This window comes from Papaver somniferum, unplaced genomic scaffold (genome assembly GCF_003573695.1).
Source record: "Papaver somniferum cultivar HN1 unplaced genomic scaffold, ASM357369v1 unplaced-scaffold_30, whole genome shotgun sequence".
In the NCBI taxonomy this organism is placed as follows: domain Eukaryota; kingdom Viridiplantae; phylum Streptophyta; class Magnoliopsida; order Ranunculales; family Papaveraceae; genus Papaver; species Papaver somniferum.
This window is the reverse complement of record NW_020641040.1, coordinates 31,498-47,097: the sequence shown is the minus strand read 5'-3', so window position 1 is coordinate 47,097 and position 15,600 is coordinate 31,498. Positions and strand designations below refer to the sequence as shown.

Sequence of the window (15,600 nt, the reverse complement as noted above, 5' to 3'; positions counted from 1 at the left end):
AACTTAGTAATCATTTTAGTCTTGTAAATATTAGTTAGTAATCATCTGTAGTTGTTCATTAACTTTGCTACTTAGCTATACCTTGCATCCTAGCATTAGCATTCTGTTCTGTATCATTATCATTTCCATTCTGTGTAGCTGTAGCATCACTGCATCATCTTAGACATTTGCATAATCTCTTCTCAATTGCTTAAACTGCACAACTCTGGAAACTGAAGCTTTTGTTGAGTTAGCAAGTACATGTGCTTCTCCTGCTGTGCTTATCCTGCTGCTGCTCCTGATCCTGCTGCTGCTTGTCTGCAGCTCCTCTCTTGTGCTTTCCCTGCAACCTGCCAGCCTCCCCTAAGCTGCTGCTGCTGCTGCCTGCTGAAGTTGGTGCAAGAAAAAAGCCCAACTGGGCCTGCTGAAGTTGCTGCCAAGCTTAACAAGTTGAGCCAAGCCCAACTGGGCCTGAACAAAAACAAAAGCTGCTGCAATTGAACAAGCCCACTTGCTATTGAACAATTCTGCTGGACTTGCTGTTTGAACTGTAGTAGTGACCCTGCTGCCAAGCTTCTGTTGCTGGGCTGTGCAATAAAGAAACAAAAGCCCAACTGGGCTGTAAGCTGCAGAAGGTGAACCAAAGCCCAACTGGGCCTCAGAAAAACCAAAGCTTAGGATGATCCAAAGCCCAATTGGGCTTTTGCAACCTAACTGAGCAGCTGGGCTGTGCTTAAGCAAGTAAGCCTAAACCCATTAAGAGAACCCAACCTGTGGGCTTCCATTTTTAATTTGTGGGCTTGTAATAATTTTTGTTTTTCTTTATTTTTTATTTAGGCTTGTAATAATTTTTCTTTTTCTTCTTTTTCTTTCTTTTATGGGTTTGTAATTATTATTGTTGTTTTTATTTTCTTTTATGGGTTGTGCTAATTTATGATAGGATAATTTAAAAAAAAAAAAAAAAATTTGCTCCATATTTCAAAAACCAAAACTTTTCTCCCATTCAAAAACCAAATTTTACTTGCTCCCATTTTGACAACCAAATTTTTTCTAAAATATCCCATTAAAACCAAACTTGCCAAAAAAAATGTCTCCCACCAAAACCAAATTTTTCCCAAAAATCCAAACCCTTTAAAAACCAAATTCTGAGCTTTGTAACATAGTTACTTAGCTTTTGAGCCAATCATGTCTGGATTTTGGTCTGCTCCTGGGGATGGAAATAAAACTCTTAGAGAACTTGCTTATGGGCATATGCCACGTTATGAACCTTCCACGGACCATGATGTCAATAGTCATAGGAATTATTATGGACATTTTCAAAGTCCCGAGCCGCAATACATGAACCCTAATGACTATTCATACATGCATCATTTATCGCAACGTGAAAATGAACATTTTGCTAGTGCCTCACTCACCCAATCATCACTTATGGATCAAATAGAAGCTCGAATCACAGCTTTAGAAATACAATCACATGAGGAATCTGTCACATCTAATTTTCTTAGGCAACCTGAAATCTATGCATGTCCCGCATGTGGTAGTTTAGACCACCCTGTTGAGCATTGTCATATTTTGCATAATTTTAGGCCATCTAGAGAAAATCCAATGTATGAAATGCCCATGAATTGTGAGAATGGTAGTCATTGGGACAATAATCAATCCTTTGAGGGTTGCGATCAATATTTTGTAGACCCTAATGACCATGCACACATGTACCATTCACCACAATTTGAACATGAAGAATTTTGTACTCCCATGAATTTAGACTCCACCACAGAAGCTTTAAGACTCTGTAAGCAAGATTATGATAGATCTACAGCACGAATTCATGCACATTTAGATCAGATTTTGCTTCACCGACAAAAGGAGGAAATTCATGAGGAAATGTATGTTGTCCCTAATGAAGTGTCTAGCCCCATTCATGTAAATAATGTTGAATATGAACCTAATTTAGAGGAACATGAATCGACTAATGACACCACCACTTTTAATGAGGACCAATATGCATGCTACCATGATGATGATTATGATGATTATGATGATATGTTAGAAGAACATGAAAATATTGTGGAACCTGTTGGTTCAATAACATATGGCTTCTCGCCCTCGACCTGCATGAATGTTGTTCTTTCTAATACTCATTGTAGTTCATATGATTTTGATATTGACATGGGATTCGTACAATTATTCAGTGAAGATGAACATGACATAGGAATAGTTGAATCTTCTGTAGACACTAAGATGCATGAAAATATATTTGATGTGTCTGATTCTCTACCTAGGTCACATTGTGATATTTCTCCTGATTTGCCAATGCATGAGAAAGAATTTGTTGATGATGTTGATGATTCTGAGTGTGAACTTGCTAAACTGATTGATGATTGTGAGCATGATGTGACATGTGTAGATGATTTAGGAGATTTTGATTTGATTAATAATGACGCACCTATTCTCCTACATGAGTCACAATCTGTTGGCCTTCCACCCAACCTAGATTTGGTTTGTACCGATATTGTAAAACCAATTTTTCTGAAAATTCCTAATCTAGGATTGGAACGGTGTGCTTCCCAAGTCCTCTTGGACTATTTTTCATCCAAATATAATACATTTGAGGAACCACAATTGGAAATAGCATGTTTGCCCGTCCCTAGCACAGTTCATTTCGAGCTAGACCTTTTGCATGATGAACCCCCGAAACTGCGCGATTTTGTTTTCAAAATTATATCTTCTGTAAAATCCATGTTTGGGGGTAGTTCATTTTGTTTCACAGCTTCACTTGCATGCCTATCATATTATTGTGTGAAGCTGTTGAAACCTCTACACTTTTTCTTTTGGGTTGATCCTCAACTCTTTAGATTGTTAGTGTATGGTGAATTTTTTGTATATAATCAAGTAGATAAATTTTAAAAACTTTTGTTCCTTTTGTATATATTTTGCTAATCCAATATGATCTCGGCTGAAATATGTTGGATTTTTTGCCTTGAATAACGGAGTTTTAATTCTGCTTTCGCCGAAATCGGGTATTCTCTCTCCTTTTACTCTACTCAGCATGTCCCTTTCCATATGTTGCATTTTAATTCTTTCCATATTTTGAAACATTGAGGACAATGTTTAGTTTAGGTTTGGGGGTATAGAGTAGATACCACGATAATATGCCATAATTGAAAACAAAACTCCTTCTTCTTTTTGAAAAAAATTGAAAAATTCCAAAAAAATTGAAAAATCAAAAAAAAAAAAAAATTAAAAAAATGAAAAAATCATAAAAAATGGAGCTCATTTACCTTGAAATGTTGACTCTTGTGCAAATATGTATTTTTATTAGGAGTCTTAGTCTAGATATTTAGGCACCCTGATTCTAGCACAATTCACATAGTGATAAGAAATTTGCACGCGCACGATCTACCAATACATGTTGGCCTCGATCTTCAAGGTGTTTGATAGGAAGTTACGATTGCCAATCACTTTAGAATACTGAACGAAACTTGACTAGCTTGTTCTTTGGTTGGTTGGGATAGAAGGTGGAGGTTACATTAAGAAAGACAACCATCGAATTTAACTGGGTGCATCAAAAAGGGCTACCTCTTGCAAAGTGAATGTAATTTTTGTTTCTTTTGTATATGTATCAAAAGTGCCTGTTAAAAAAAAAAAAAAAAAAAAAAAACGTGTATATATTCAAAAAAAAAAAAAAAAAAAGAAAAAAATATCAGAAAAATAAAAAAAAAAATAGTATTCCATCATCTCTTGTTCCAAAAATAAAAAGAAGTAGTCAATGTAAATAAGAGTCATGTAAATAGTCATTTTGTTGTTTCATTGTAATAAGCAAGGAGGGTGTATGCCATTGATGTACAACGCGAGTAATTGTGAAATACCTCCAACTCATTCACAATTCTCGTAAAGTCCGGACAGCTAGCTAGATTCGACCTCAGTTAGCCTGAGAAACTATCTCTTGGGATTAGTAGTCATAACTTCAGATCTTTCTTTACACATGTGTAGATACACTTTACACTCTTATCACATGTCTTTTATTTGTTATCAGTGCTAGGATTGTGCCTTCGATAGCTAGATTGACATCTCCATTTTGCTGTGAGCTTAACTGTTTTGCACATGTCACATTTGATGGAATCTGAGCTATATTTTGTCCTTAGGTTTTGTAGGCACACCTCTGGTAAACCTTCACGAGACTTCAACTCGTCCACTAGGGACACTTAGTGGTTTAAAAGGCTTAGTGCATATGCTAAATGCATTCGAGAGACCAGCGACAGTGGTATAGGTAGGATTTCCTTAGTTTGTTTTACTTGAGGACAAGTAAAATTCAGGTTTGGGGGTATTTGATGAGTGCCAAATATTGTATATATTTATCCCTTTTTGTTGGCATTTAACTCATCTTTTGCGCATTAATTCTACATTTTATCCCATATTCTGTATTTTCATTGTTTTCAAGAATAAATATTTTTCTTACTTAATTTTGCATTTTTAGGTAATAAATAAAGTTTGGATAATAGCGGAGCGGAAAAGAGCAGAAAAGTAGTGAAAAGCCGGGAGGAATTACAAGGAAGCCGCGAAGAATGTTGTGCACAAGACCAAAAGGGTAGAAATGGGCTCAAGAAGGAAGAATTGTTCTTAAAGAAGATATGGGCTTGGCATACCCAAGGCCCAAAACCCTTACCCAAACCCATTTTCTGTAACCAAAACCGCCTCCATCTTCAGCCGTCGGATTGGATCCATCTCATCATCCGATGGTCGCTCCTTCATCGCGCATCAAAATCTGAAGCTCCTATCACACCATAGCACCTAAATTCTAAGCCTTCAGATTAGATCACATTTAGATCCTACGGTCGCTTCTTTGCCTGCTCATCAAATCTCGATACTTCCGCTTAACACTACAGCACCTAACCTCAATCTTCGCCGTTAACTTTGTTGTATTTCACAATCCAACGGTCGAAGTGATTCATCTCTCATACCACCGTTAGATCCACCTACCATCTTCACATCCGACGGATCTCCTCGCTGCGCATCAACTTCAGATGATCCCGCTCAACACCTTAGCCATCAAACCCATCGACCCAAACAAACACCCACCTTCTTCTTCCCCAAAACTCATTTCCCCCAAATTTCTCTTCTTCCCCCGACATTTGCAGAGACACCATGTCCTGCCACCGCCTGCAACTCCACTGCCACCACCATCTCTTCCATCACCACCTCCACAACCAGCCGACCAAGAGACCTATCGAACCCCCTAGTCTATCTCTCTCCCTCATAGCTTCTTCTCACATAGGTGCTAAGATTAAGAGAGGCAGGCTTAGGGTTTCGCTCCAAGATAGGGTTTGCAGTGCAAAGAAGACGAAGAATAGGGGATTTCGAGCAGCGTAAAGCCAGTACAAAGCATGAATTGGGTCGAAATCATCCAATTGGTATGTCAAATTTGATTTTCCCCAAAATCAATTTAGGGTTTTCAAAATTAGGGTTTGTAGAAATTTTAGGGATTTGTAAAACTATAAAAGGGGATGTGTATGAGATGTAAAAAGGGTTCTTGGGTCATCCGAGATACCCCCTAATTGGGTTAATTTCAAGTTCAATTTCAATTTCTGTTGATGTTCTAATTCACCACTAGGGTGAAGATGAAACCTTAATTCCACTGTGTAGGAGACTACAATTCTGGCCTCTCATCACTTTGCTCTCACATTGTATGTCAGGCATACATTGTAGTTAGGATACCCCTGTGATTGAAAGTGCAGCAGCCCATGTTAATTGATTATGGTCCAAACCTTAGACTAGTTATGCTCTAATCAGATAGCTAGTACTTTGGGAGGATAATTTAGTTGCAATTGGAATATCCGACTTAGTCTAGGTTAAGAGGTGGAATCTAAACCCTAGTTTGCCATCAACCTTCCCTGTCATCCACAATTCCATCTTCAACTGTTTAGCTTTGTTTTCTTGTTTTCTTTCACTTGTTTTACCTTCACTGCTCACTTGTTTTACCTTCACTGCTCACTGTGGTGTCTTAACATCACAATCTTTACTTGTTTCACACACTGCCACAATCTTCTTATTTCACCATTTCCACCTCACTGTTCACTACCCCTAGGAACAAGTTAGCAAAGGAAGCAAGAAACCAAAAATAGCAAATAAGCCCACCTTGTCCCTGCGGATCGACCCGTATTTGCACCACACTACTTTCCGACACCGTGCACTTGCGGTTATTTCCGTGACTCTTTTAGAGAGCCACCAGATCCCTCCTCTATCCCACTAAATATATTTATATTTTATCAAATGTCTTTGGATAAGGATCCCACTAAGCATATACAAGTAGATTGTTTTTTTTTTAAGCATTCATTGAATAAAAGACTTAAATTGTTATTACACGTGGAAATTGAACCCCCTAGAGTCACTTAAAATAATCTGATTGAAAAACCGTCACAAATAGAAAAAAACCCTCACAAATAGCAAAAAACCGTCACAAATGTGACTTTGTGACGGGCGACAATCCGTCGTTACTACCGGCGACACAAATGTTTTTGTGACGGTTGAGATCAGTTGTGTCGTTTAGTAAAAGGTCACGAATATTTGTGGCGGTTGGTCAAACCGTCACACTTGTTTTCTTTCCGCCTGCATTTTTTCCGGTAACGACGTCCGTTGCCGGATTTTTTTATGTTGTGACGGTTTAAAAACCGTTAAACCGTCAATAATATATAATTTCATGACGTCGGTTTTTTCCGACGTTCACAGGGTATCGATACCGGCCGGCGGTTTTCAGTCGCCGACGACAGATTTTAGATTCTCAGAAATTTTACGCCATTCAAAATTCACACTGCTGGATAACTTTTCATTGCAAAATAGAAACAACATTATGTTTCACGTTTTACATTGACGCACTACAGAAACAATAGTAAGATGTTTCATTGAAACAACACTAAGTTTTACATTTACATTGATGCACCATAGAAACAACAGTAAGATGTTTCACTAAACCTGCGCAAAAAAAAACAACATCCATGGAGTTCAAAAAGATGGAAACTAAGATTATCAACATTCAAAATGCCTGTGGAAAGTTTGCAGACCGTAGAGAAAACGATAAGTGTTAGATTCTATCATTAATATTTAAGGGCATTTTCTGTTCTTCTTCATCTTGACATGGCAGGGGGCAAAAAGTGAGCTTTAGGCAGGCGCAAAAATGAGTTAATAGCACGTTGATTCTCAACTGGTGTATTCACTCGACAAATTTTATTGTTACCTCTTCGTTATTACTCTGTCGTTAATCTTTATTGTCGAATATCCTATTGTATTTTGTTTTTCTTGAAAGCGCAGGTTCAAAATGAGTTAATAGCAGGTTTTTCTCAACTATCTGTGCTCTCTTGACAACCTTTATTGTTACATCTTCGTTATTACTCTCTCAGTAATTATTATTGTTGCATCTACTATGGTGTTTATCTTTCTTGTTAATCTAATCTTTATTGTTACATCATACTAGGGAAAAATGCAAGTTTGTGAAAACACCAACTTCTTCTCAGAAAAGATTCCTGCTTCCGTTCTGTTCTGTCGCGCAGCCAGTAGACCGCAGATTGTCATTATCGTCTTCAACGGCAAGTTTGCATCACGCAACATAGTCACGGCCTCATGGGAACCAATAAGTTTTATTTTCTTTCTGTCTCATCTATTTTAGTTTAACATGGTTTGAGTAATCCTTGTGTCTAATCTATATGATTTATCCAATCCGTAATAAGTGTTCAATTCTCTAGCTAATCTTTAATCCGCTAAAATGGAATTTTCTGTATCTATTCTTCTTGACAACGCTGGGGGCAAAAAGCCCTCTTCAGGCAGATGCAAAAATGAGCTATAGGAGCTGCAAAAAGAAGCTAATATCAGGCTCTTCTCAACTATCTGTGCTCCCTTGACAATCTTTATTGTTACATCATACTGGGGAAAGCACTTACATGCAATCTCTCAGGACTCCCCCGTAAGTGTCTATGAGTGTATGACCGGGGGGAAGGCTTCCAGAAGAAAGAGATACCCAACATGACACGCCTTTGGAAGCTCGGCGGAACGGGTGTTTGTTTATATTGCATACGCCACGTTGCCGAGAGTTTCGGATCCCCACCGCTTGGTAATCCCCTGGCCAGGGTTTAGCCATCGGGGTGACAGGTCCACACGTAACGCAAGGTAAAAACCCCTTGTGAGTTTACGAGATCAAACACTCATCCCACACTTACAGAACATGGACTTCAGCACCAATCGATGGTTCGATCCGCAACAGACAAGACATAAAGCTGTCATGTACATATGTTGCTACTGCTGAGTGCTGGACATAGCTGTTAATACCTGTCAGTCACCAGCCATTTTTGCTGCTGCACACAACAATTACGAGAAAGCATGTATCAATGAGAAAGGGTAAGACGCATTTGAGCTCTTTGTTTGCATGGATGTTTCAGAACTTCGGTAAAGAATAGGGGAAGGTATTAATACTTCGGTGTATCATATTCTTTACCGAAATTCTTCTACAGAGAGCCCAAGCCATTCAACAAGAGGCAATACTTCTTATTACTCCTTATAAACGGTAAAGAGTGGTATTTCTCTCTTATACTTCATACTTCTAATTGGTTATACTTCGTGTACTTCATATTGGGTATACTTCATACTTCTTATTTAAGAATACTTCATGCTCATTATTGGTAGTGCGTCAGACTACTCCAAGGATTGATAATTCTTATTTCGGCACTTTATACTTCTTACGCGCAGTGTACTTCTTCAACAATTTATGCTTCTTACTTCTTATACTTCATGCTTCTTGTCGAAGAGTACTTACTGCGGAGTTTTTGTTTTTATCATACTTCTATTCGTTAGTGACCATTGTTACTTCGTGTACTTCCACTCCACATACTTCTTATTCGTTTCTCAACGATACTTATCTCATTACCTCTACACTCATAAAGTGCTATCAGTCGGCAATTTTTGCTAGAATATATCCTTTATACAGAAATCATTGCTTATTATTATTAATTGTTTCCATATGGACTAATTTGGCATACGCGTGAACAACAAAAGATGGAGGCGCCATTGGCTCCAGTCAGGACAAGGTGCTAGTACATACGAAGGAGAACTGAACTCATTCGGCTTGTACAACTGTAACAGAATGATGCAGGCAACTTAACCCAACTCACATGTGTATGCATCCTGCAAATGTTAACAGACCAGTTTCAATGTTCTTTGGTTTTGCAGGTATGTAAGCCTAGAGTAGTACATCCAGTATACCCCAAACGGCCTTCGACATGATACTCCGTACCACCATCACTACGTGCATGTGCTATGGACGATGCAACTACAAACCTTCGCAGATTCAATCCTTGAGTCGACATTGATCAAGGATACCTCGGAATCTCGCAAAGAATGGGGGCAAGTATGTATACTCCAGCGTTAGCGTTACATTCTTCACTGTCTAATGCAGTCAAAGTGAAGAAGTCTAGAGCAGCAGAGCGTGAATCTTTCACTGGGGCAGAATCAATTCAAAACCGAAAGACAACTCCATCAATCAAAGAAAAAATCAAGCCACCTGCAGGTCAAGTTAAAACTAAGTTAATACATATTTGAGTCGCTGAGCAGTATCGTTTGGTTTTCTTGTTTCAGAAAAACATAACCAAGCCTCCAGTACAATACAATTCAACAAAGTCTACCACGCTCCTAGCAAGACAAGTAGCACCAATGGGCAACCATCTCCATAAGAAGTAAGTGCACCAACCTAAATCTCAACCCTTTTGGCAACATGCAGGTCTATCCCACAACCATTTACAACCAGAAACAAGCAAAGCTACACACCAGTTAAGACAGATCCACATGGACACTCGCAACAGAGCTAAGTACTCTTACCTCTTGAATCTGACACAAAAAAAATAAAAAAATAATAAAAATGTTGTAGTACAGATTTTCATAAAGATTGAATGGATGGCGAGTTCCATTCATCTAGTTATCATCTCTGTTCATAACGTATTGGGATGAGATCGTTACACTAATGTGTGCTTATGTGTAAGTATTGGCGGCAAAACTTTGTACTTAAGTGAACATTTCAAGAAAAAATCTCTCATCATGACAAGGAAGGGAAAAAGCAACCACCAGGGCAGCACATGATCCAGGGACAAAATTCTCTGCGCTATTGCCAAGCATCAGCGACGCGATAGCAGCATCAGACCTAGTCAAGACGAAGCACAGAGCATCAACAACATCAACTATCAAAGCAAAAGTACAGTCAAGACATGGAGATATTTTCTTAAGGATCGTTCATCAACAACCCTCAAGAAAAGGGGCAAATTGTAGATACCAAATATATCATAGACACGTGGCAGTAGATTAAAGTTTCATCAACTTACAACTCTACATCAACATACACTACAACTTTCTATGTTAGCTTAATTATTAAGCTAAGGGTAATATGGTAAATGTCTTTGTACCTCTCTCCTGATATAAAGGAAGAGATTAGGGTAGAATAGGGGGAGGGGCTCTTTTTGATCAGTTGGACCTCTTTCACTTGCAGAACTCCTCTTTAATGGAGCCTCTTCTTACACACTCAATAAAATCACTAACCCGTGGACGTAGGCCTCAGTATGCCGAATTACGTTAAATCCGGTGTCAACATTTCAGTATCTCTCACCTCTTTCTTCTTACATTTCATTGATCATTCTAATGTTATCATTTTCACCATTAAATCTGATTTACTTGTGGCACTAGATTCTAGATTTTTAGCAGCCACATTTCGATTTTGCTGAACACATTTTTTGTAAAATATAAACGCAAAGTAGGAAAACGTGAAAATAATTTGTTCCACGGAATCAAAGGTATATTTCTTGTTCCAATTGCAGTAAGGAATTTCAAGGATTATGGGCTTGGGCTTACCTATAAGACAGCTCAGCCTATTGTCTGTTCGTGGGAATTTGGCGCGATTTATCTAGTTAAGGAATTTGGCGCGATTCTATCGTCCTCTTTTTAAAGAATTTGGTGCGGTTTATTGTCCCACATCATCTAATATGCTTTCATTGACTTCACTAAAAAGAATAAGGTAAACGGTAATACTGTGAAGTTGATATACCAGTTATTTTTAGATGATGTCGGAGTGAGGCTTCACAGAAAAATGGATATTTTGATGTTGAATCCGCTCTGATACTGATACCATTTGATAATCGTTGTTTTATTGATTTTTTTTTTTGATATTATTTTTGATTTTACGCTTTGACAAGAGGAGCATATGCTTCTTAATAAGTTTCTGCTAAGGAAAGCCCCAATGTGTTAATAACCGGAATGTTAAATGCTACGTAGGATACTATAAAATAATTGTCGCTTTATTGAATTTGTCATTTATATACTTTTTAGTTTAAACTTTGACCAAGAGAATACGTATTTTTTTACAAGATTTCTTTTTTTCTTCAAGGAAATGCTAATTTGTATCGACTTAAAAATCGAAATAATTGTTGCTTTATTGAATTTTTCGTTTATATACTTTTTAGTTTAAACTTTGACGAAGAGAGTACGTATTTTTTTACAGGGTTTCTTTTTTTCTTCAAGGAAATGCTAATTTGTATCGACTTAAAAATCAGAATTATACAGAGTTTGATAAGATCATATAACAATCATTAAAAATAAAAACGAAAATTTGCACTAATTCTTGAATGATACTCCTATCATTACAATTTTTCTATCCATACCAGGGAGTCAATGGATCAAATCCATATTATTATGTCAAATTAGTTTTGTTCCAAACAAAGCAAAACTTATTTGCGTCATGGCAGTGCTTGGATCTTGAATACATCTGATTAGGATTCTTTTCTAACTTCCACATCAATAAGTCAAACAAGTTTTGTGTGAAAAATAAAGTTCATATGCATTGGGATCATATTAAACCCATTTTTTTCAGTAACTTTTAATCTAAAAGGTACCAAAAACTAAAACTAACTCTAAAATAACCATGGAGAAAGTAATAAGGGTCTTTTTGGTCGGTTGAAATCAATTATAATTGGTCTGAATTGGCGTTAGCGTCTTGGTAACTTTGCTATTGTTTTTTTTAATAAGGTAAACATTGTTGTTGCAGTTGACAAAATTAGTTTTTGGTTTGGATTTGATCTTGTGACCTATAGGTCATTAGGGATGCTTCCTCATTTTCATATGGATTAATAAAAGAGGACCTTCAGTCCCACATTGGATATACTAGATGTGATAGTCCTCCATATAAACTAAGTATCTTAGTTACAAATATGCGAGAGTAGGCACGGGAGTGTAGATATTATTGCAGGTCACATTCACAAATCCAATATTAGAGATTAAAACTACATTAACCTAATTTTCCTAAGTTATTCCAAAGCTCGCTTTGGAACGACAAGATTTCACTTTAATTACCTCAACTAATAATCGCGCAGTCCAAAGAGTGATCCTAATTTCCAAGTTCCAACCCAAAATTTTAGCATTTATACATTCTTTAGGCTACGTGGTCGATTCAATTGTATTAAAAAATCAATATTTTGTTCGGTATTTTAACTTGGAATTCCTGGTGTTTCACTCTTTATTATCTCCATCAATATTCTCATCGGTGTCTATTAAGCAAAAACAAGTTTTAATGGTATATCCTTGTAAACAATCATCATCACTAGTCATGATGATCAATCGCATTATCAACCGGTTCGTCGTCATTTTTTCTTTTTTTTTTCAGTGAAGAATCAACCATAGATTTCGAAGGAAAAACCAAATGAAGACGTTAAAGATATTAAAAAAGGAGTACCGAGATAAGAAGGAGGAATAGTGGACAGAGAATTTTCCTTAACTCTTGGAGTGAAATTAGGTTTTTAGAGCTTCTTCAATGATGGTTGTGTGTGTTTCCTAGATGGCAACACAAACAAGACATCCTCATTCCAATTTTTCCACAAGTTTAGGGAGGAAAAATAGTTCATCTTCAATAGCGTTGTTTGTGATTTTTCATGGATTAAACGTAAATTTTATTTTTAGTAATTTTTAGATTTTGTTAGAGCTACAATGTATTTAATATATTGAAATTAATTTAGGTAAGCAAAAGGTTAGAGCTTCTCCAATCATATTAGGTAAGCAAAAACTCAGAACTTCTCCAATGAAATGTTTGTGAGGATAAATATTTAAATCCACATGGGATACACATCAATTTTCTCTAAAACCCTTCTCCAACGAGTCCAAATTTGTTCACACTCCTCTAAAGAGTGTATATTTAACATATTCTTCTGATTGGTTGATTATTTAACTATTGGCCCCATTACCTCCATGTTTAGAATCTCGACTCTCATTACATAACTCCTAAATTAAATCAATGGTGGAGATTGAAATGAATATGGAGTGACGTGGCTTAATTTTGGGAAGACATTGTCAGGGTGAATGTCTAACTAGATATTCACCCTGACAATGTCTTCCTATGCTAGTCATTTTTATGTTAGTGAAATAAATGATAAAATAAAAATTGAATGATTGTCAACCAATTATTAAATAACACTTAAGAAACAAAACATTAAGATTGATTTGGGTTGGAGATGAATTTTTTTAGTTCCCAATATTTGTGAATTTATATTAAGGGAATTTTTACCAAGAGAAAGTCAAGACAATGATGACACATATGAAATAAGCACATCAACTATTGGAGAAGCTCTTACTAGGATAGCTTGACATCGTCAAGGTGAATGTCTAAAACTAGACATTCACCTTCACAATGTCTAACAAAAATTAAACCATGTCATCTTCACATTTATTTAAGAAGGAATTTTACGAAAAATGAATATCTATCCTATGTGGACGTAGACATTTATCTTCACATACAATCCATTGGAGAAGCTCTTATTACGAGAAAATAACTGATTTCTGCCAACGTAATTCTCCAATAAAGAGGACCGGAACGTGCATTCCGGTTTTAGAGGGGTGTACAAATTCGCACTCATTAAATAATAACCAATGAAAGTCCAAAAATTAGAAATTGGATTAAGAGCTTCTCCAACGGAATGTGTGTGGGGAAAAAAGTCTTCATCCACGTAGGATACAAATCCATATTTCCTAAAATCTTTCTCCAACTCTAACCTCTTCAACAAACATGGAGATGACATGGCATATTTTTCTATAGACATCCTCTAGCTCGACCTCTTGTTTCAGAGGTTCACCAAAAGGATGTGTATCAATCCTAATTAGCATTTTTATTATTAAAAATAATTATTAATCATAAAATAGATTAACGATATTTATATATCCTTTCTCCTTCCTTTCCAGAACGAAGCTTTTCTTCCCCTTTTCTTACTTTCTCCCTTGTTTTTTCAACCAAAGCAAGAAAACGATCTCGTACCATCTCGTATGTACTGTGTATCAATCGGATAACTATGTTTTCTTTTTCTTTTTTTTATCAATAACTTCTCTTTTATAGATTAATTGAATCTCCATGAAGATATCCAGATCAATATTATAGTTTGTTACAGTATTCTATTTCTTTAAAAAATTAGAGTTAATGTAATAGCATAATACCATTCAATTGTCTATCGATCTTCGTTGTTACCGACTTTGTCAGAGAGAAAGTTATGCCGATTTGATTTGTATGTTTGATGTTTCTCTCTAACAGTAGAATAATAAGTCCATGATGTCACATACTTTAACGTTGATATGTAATATGTTTATTTTTGATTTCTGGTTGTATAGTATTTATTGATCTTTGAGCATATGCAACATTTTTTAGGTTGAATATCCATGATGGCATCATCAAAACTTCCATATGACAATGATAGTTCGTCTTCTGGTAGTGAATCTGATGGGGATGATTCATTATCTGTTTTCCGGAGCTTTAGAAAGAAACAACGGTTTGGAGACAACTTATACGGTACTGCTGCAATGAAGAAATCAACTGGAATTATCACCTCTATTGTTCCAGCCATGGTTGCAACTACGATGATAAATGTCAAGGGTCCTCACGGTGGATCAGTTTTGGGTAGAAGATACATCGAACGCGATAGAAAGGTTCGTTATAATTTAATTATCAAAGACAGTGGCGAGGAGTCGAAATATCCACCAAGTTATTTTCGTTGTCTCTATCGGATGGATATTGATCTATTTAAGCGTATTTTACGTGGAATTCATAACCATGACGACTACTTTACACAAAGGGTTGATGCTTCTAAGAAGTATAGTTTGAGTCCTCTGCAAAAGATGATGGCCTCAGTGAAAATGCTTGCATATGGTTGTCCAGCCGATTATGTTGATGAGTACATTCAGATTGGTGAAAGTACTGCAGTTGAATGCCTGAAACGCTTTTGTGATGCTATAATTGGTGTTTTCGAGAAGCAATACTTGAGAAAACCAAACGAAGATGACATCAAAAAGTTACTTAAAGAAGGAAAATATCGTGGTTTTTCCTGGAATGCTTGACAGCCTTGATTGTATGCATTGGCCTTGGAGGAATTGCCATGTGGCATGGCATGGTACACACATAAATGGTTTTAAGAAGGTTCCCACTCTAATTTTAGAGGCAGTGGAATCCGAAAGCCTGTGGATATGGCATGCATTCTTTGGAATGGCTGGTTCAAATAATGATGTTTCTGTTTTAGACAGATCTCCTTTATTTGATGACATAGTTAATGGTGTTGCTCCACCGTGTAA

At 36.7% G+C, this 15,600-nt stretch overlaps 1 protein-coding gene across 1 annotated transcript; it reads left to right on the top strand.

Moving 5' to 3' along the window:
- The first annotated feature begins 14,697 nt into the window (after positions 1-14,697).
- LOC113341651 lies at positions 14,698-15,369 on the top strand. Its single transcript, XM_026586445.1, has one exon. It carries the CDS (start codon positions 14,698-14,700, stop codon positions 15,367-15,369), a length of 672 nt encoding a protein of 223 aa, XP_026442230.1.
- Positions 15,370-15,600: the final 231 nt, after the last annotated feature.

Excerpts from the sequence above, each read along its gene's own strand:
- LOC113341651 (XM_026586445.1), top strand. The coding sequence starts at position 14,698 with ATGGCATCATCAAAACTTCCATATGACAATGATAGTTCGTCTTCTGGT.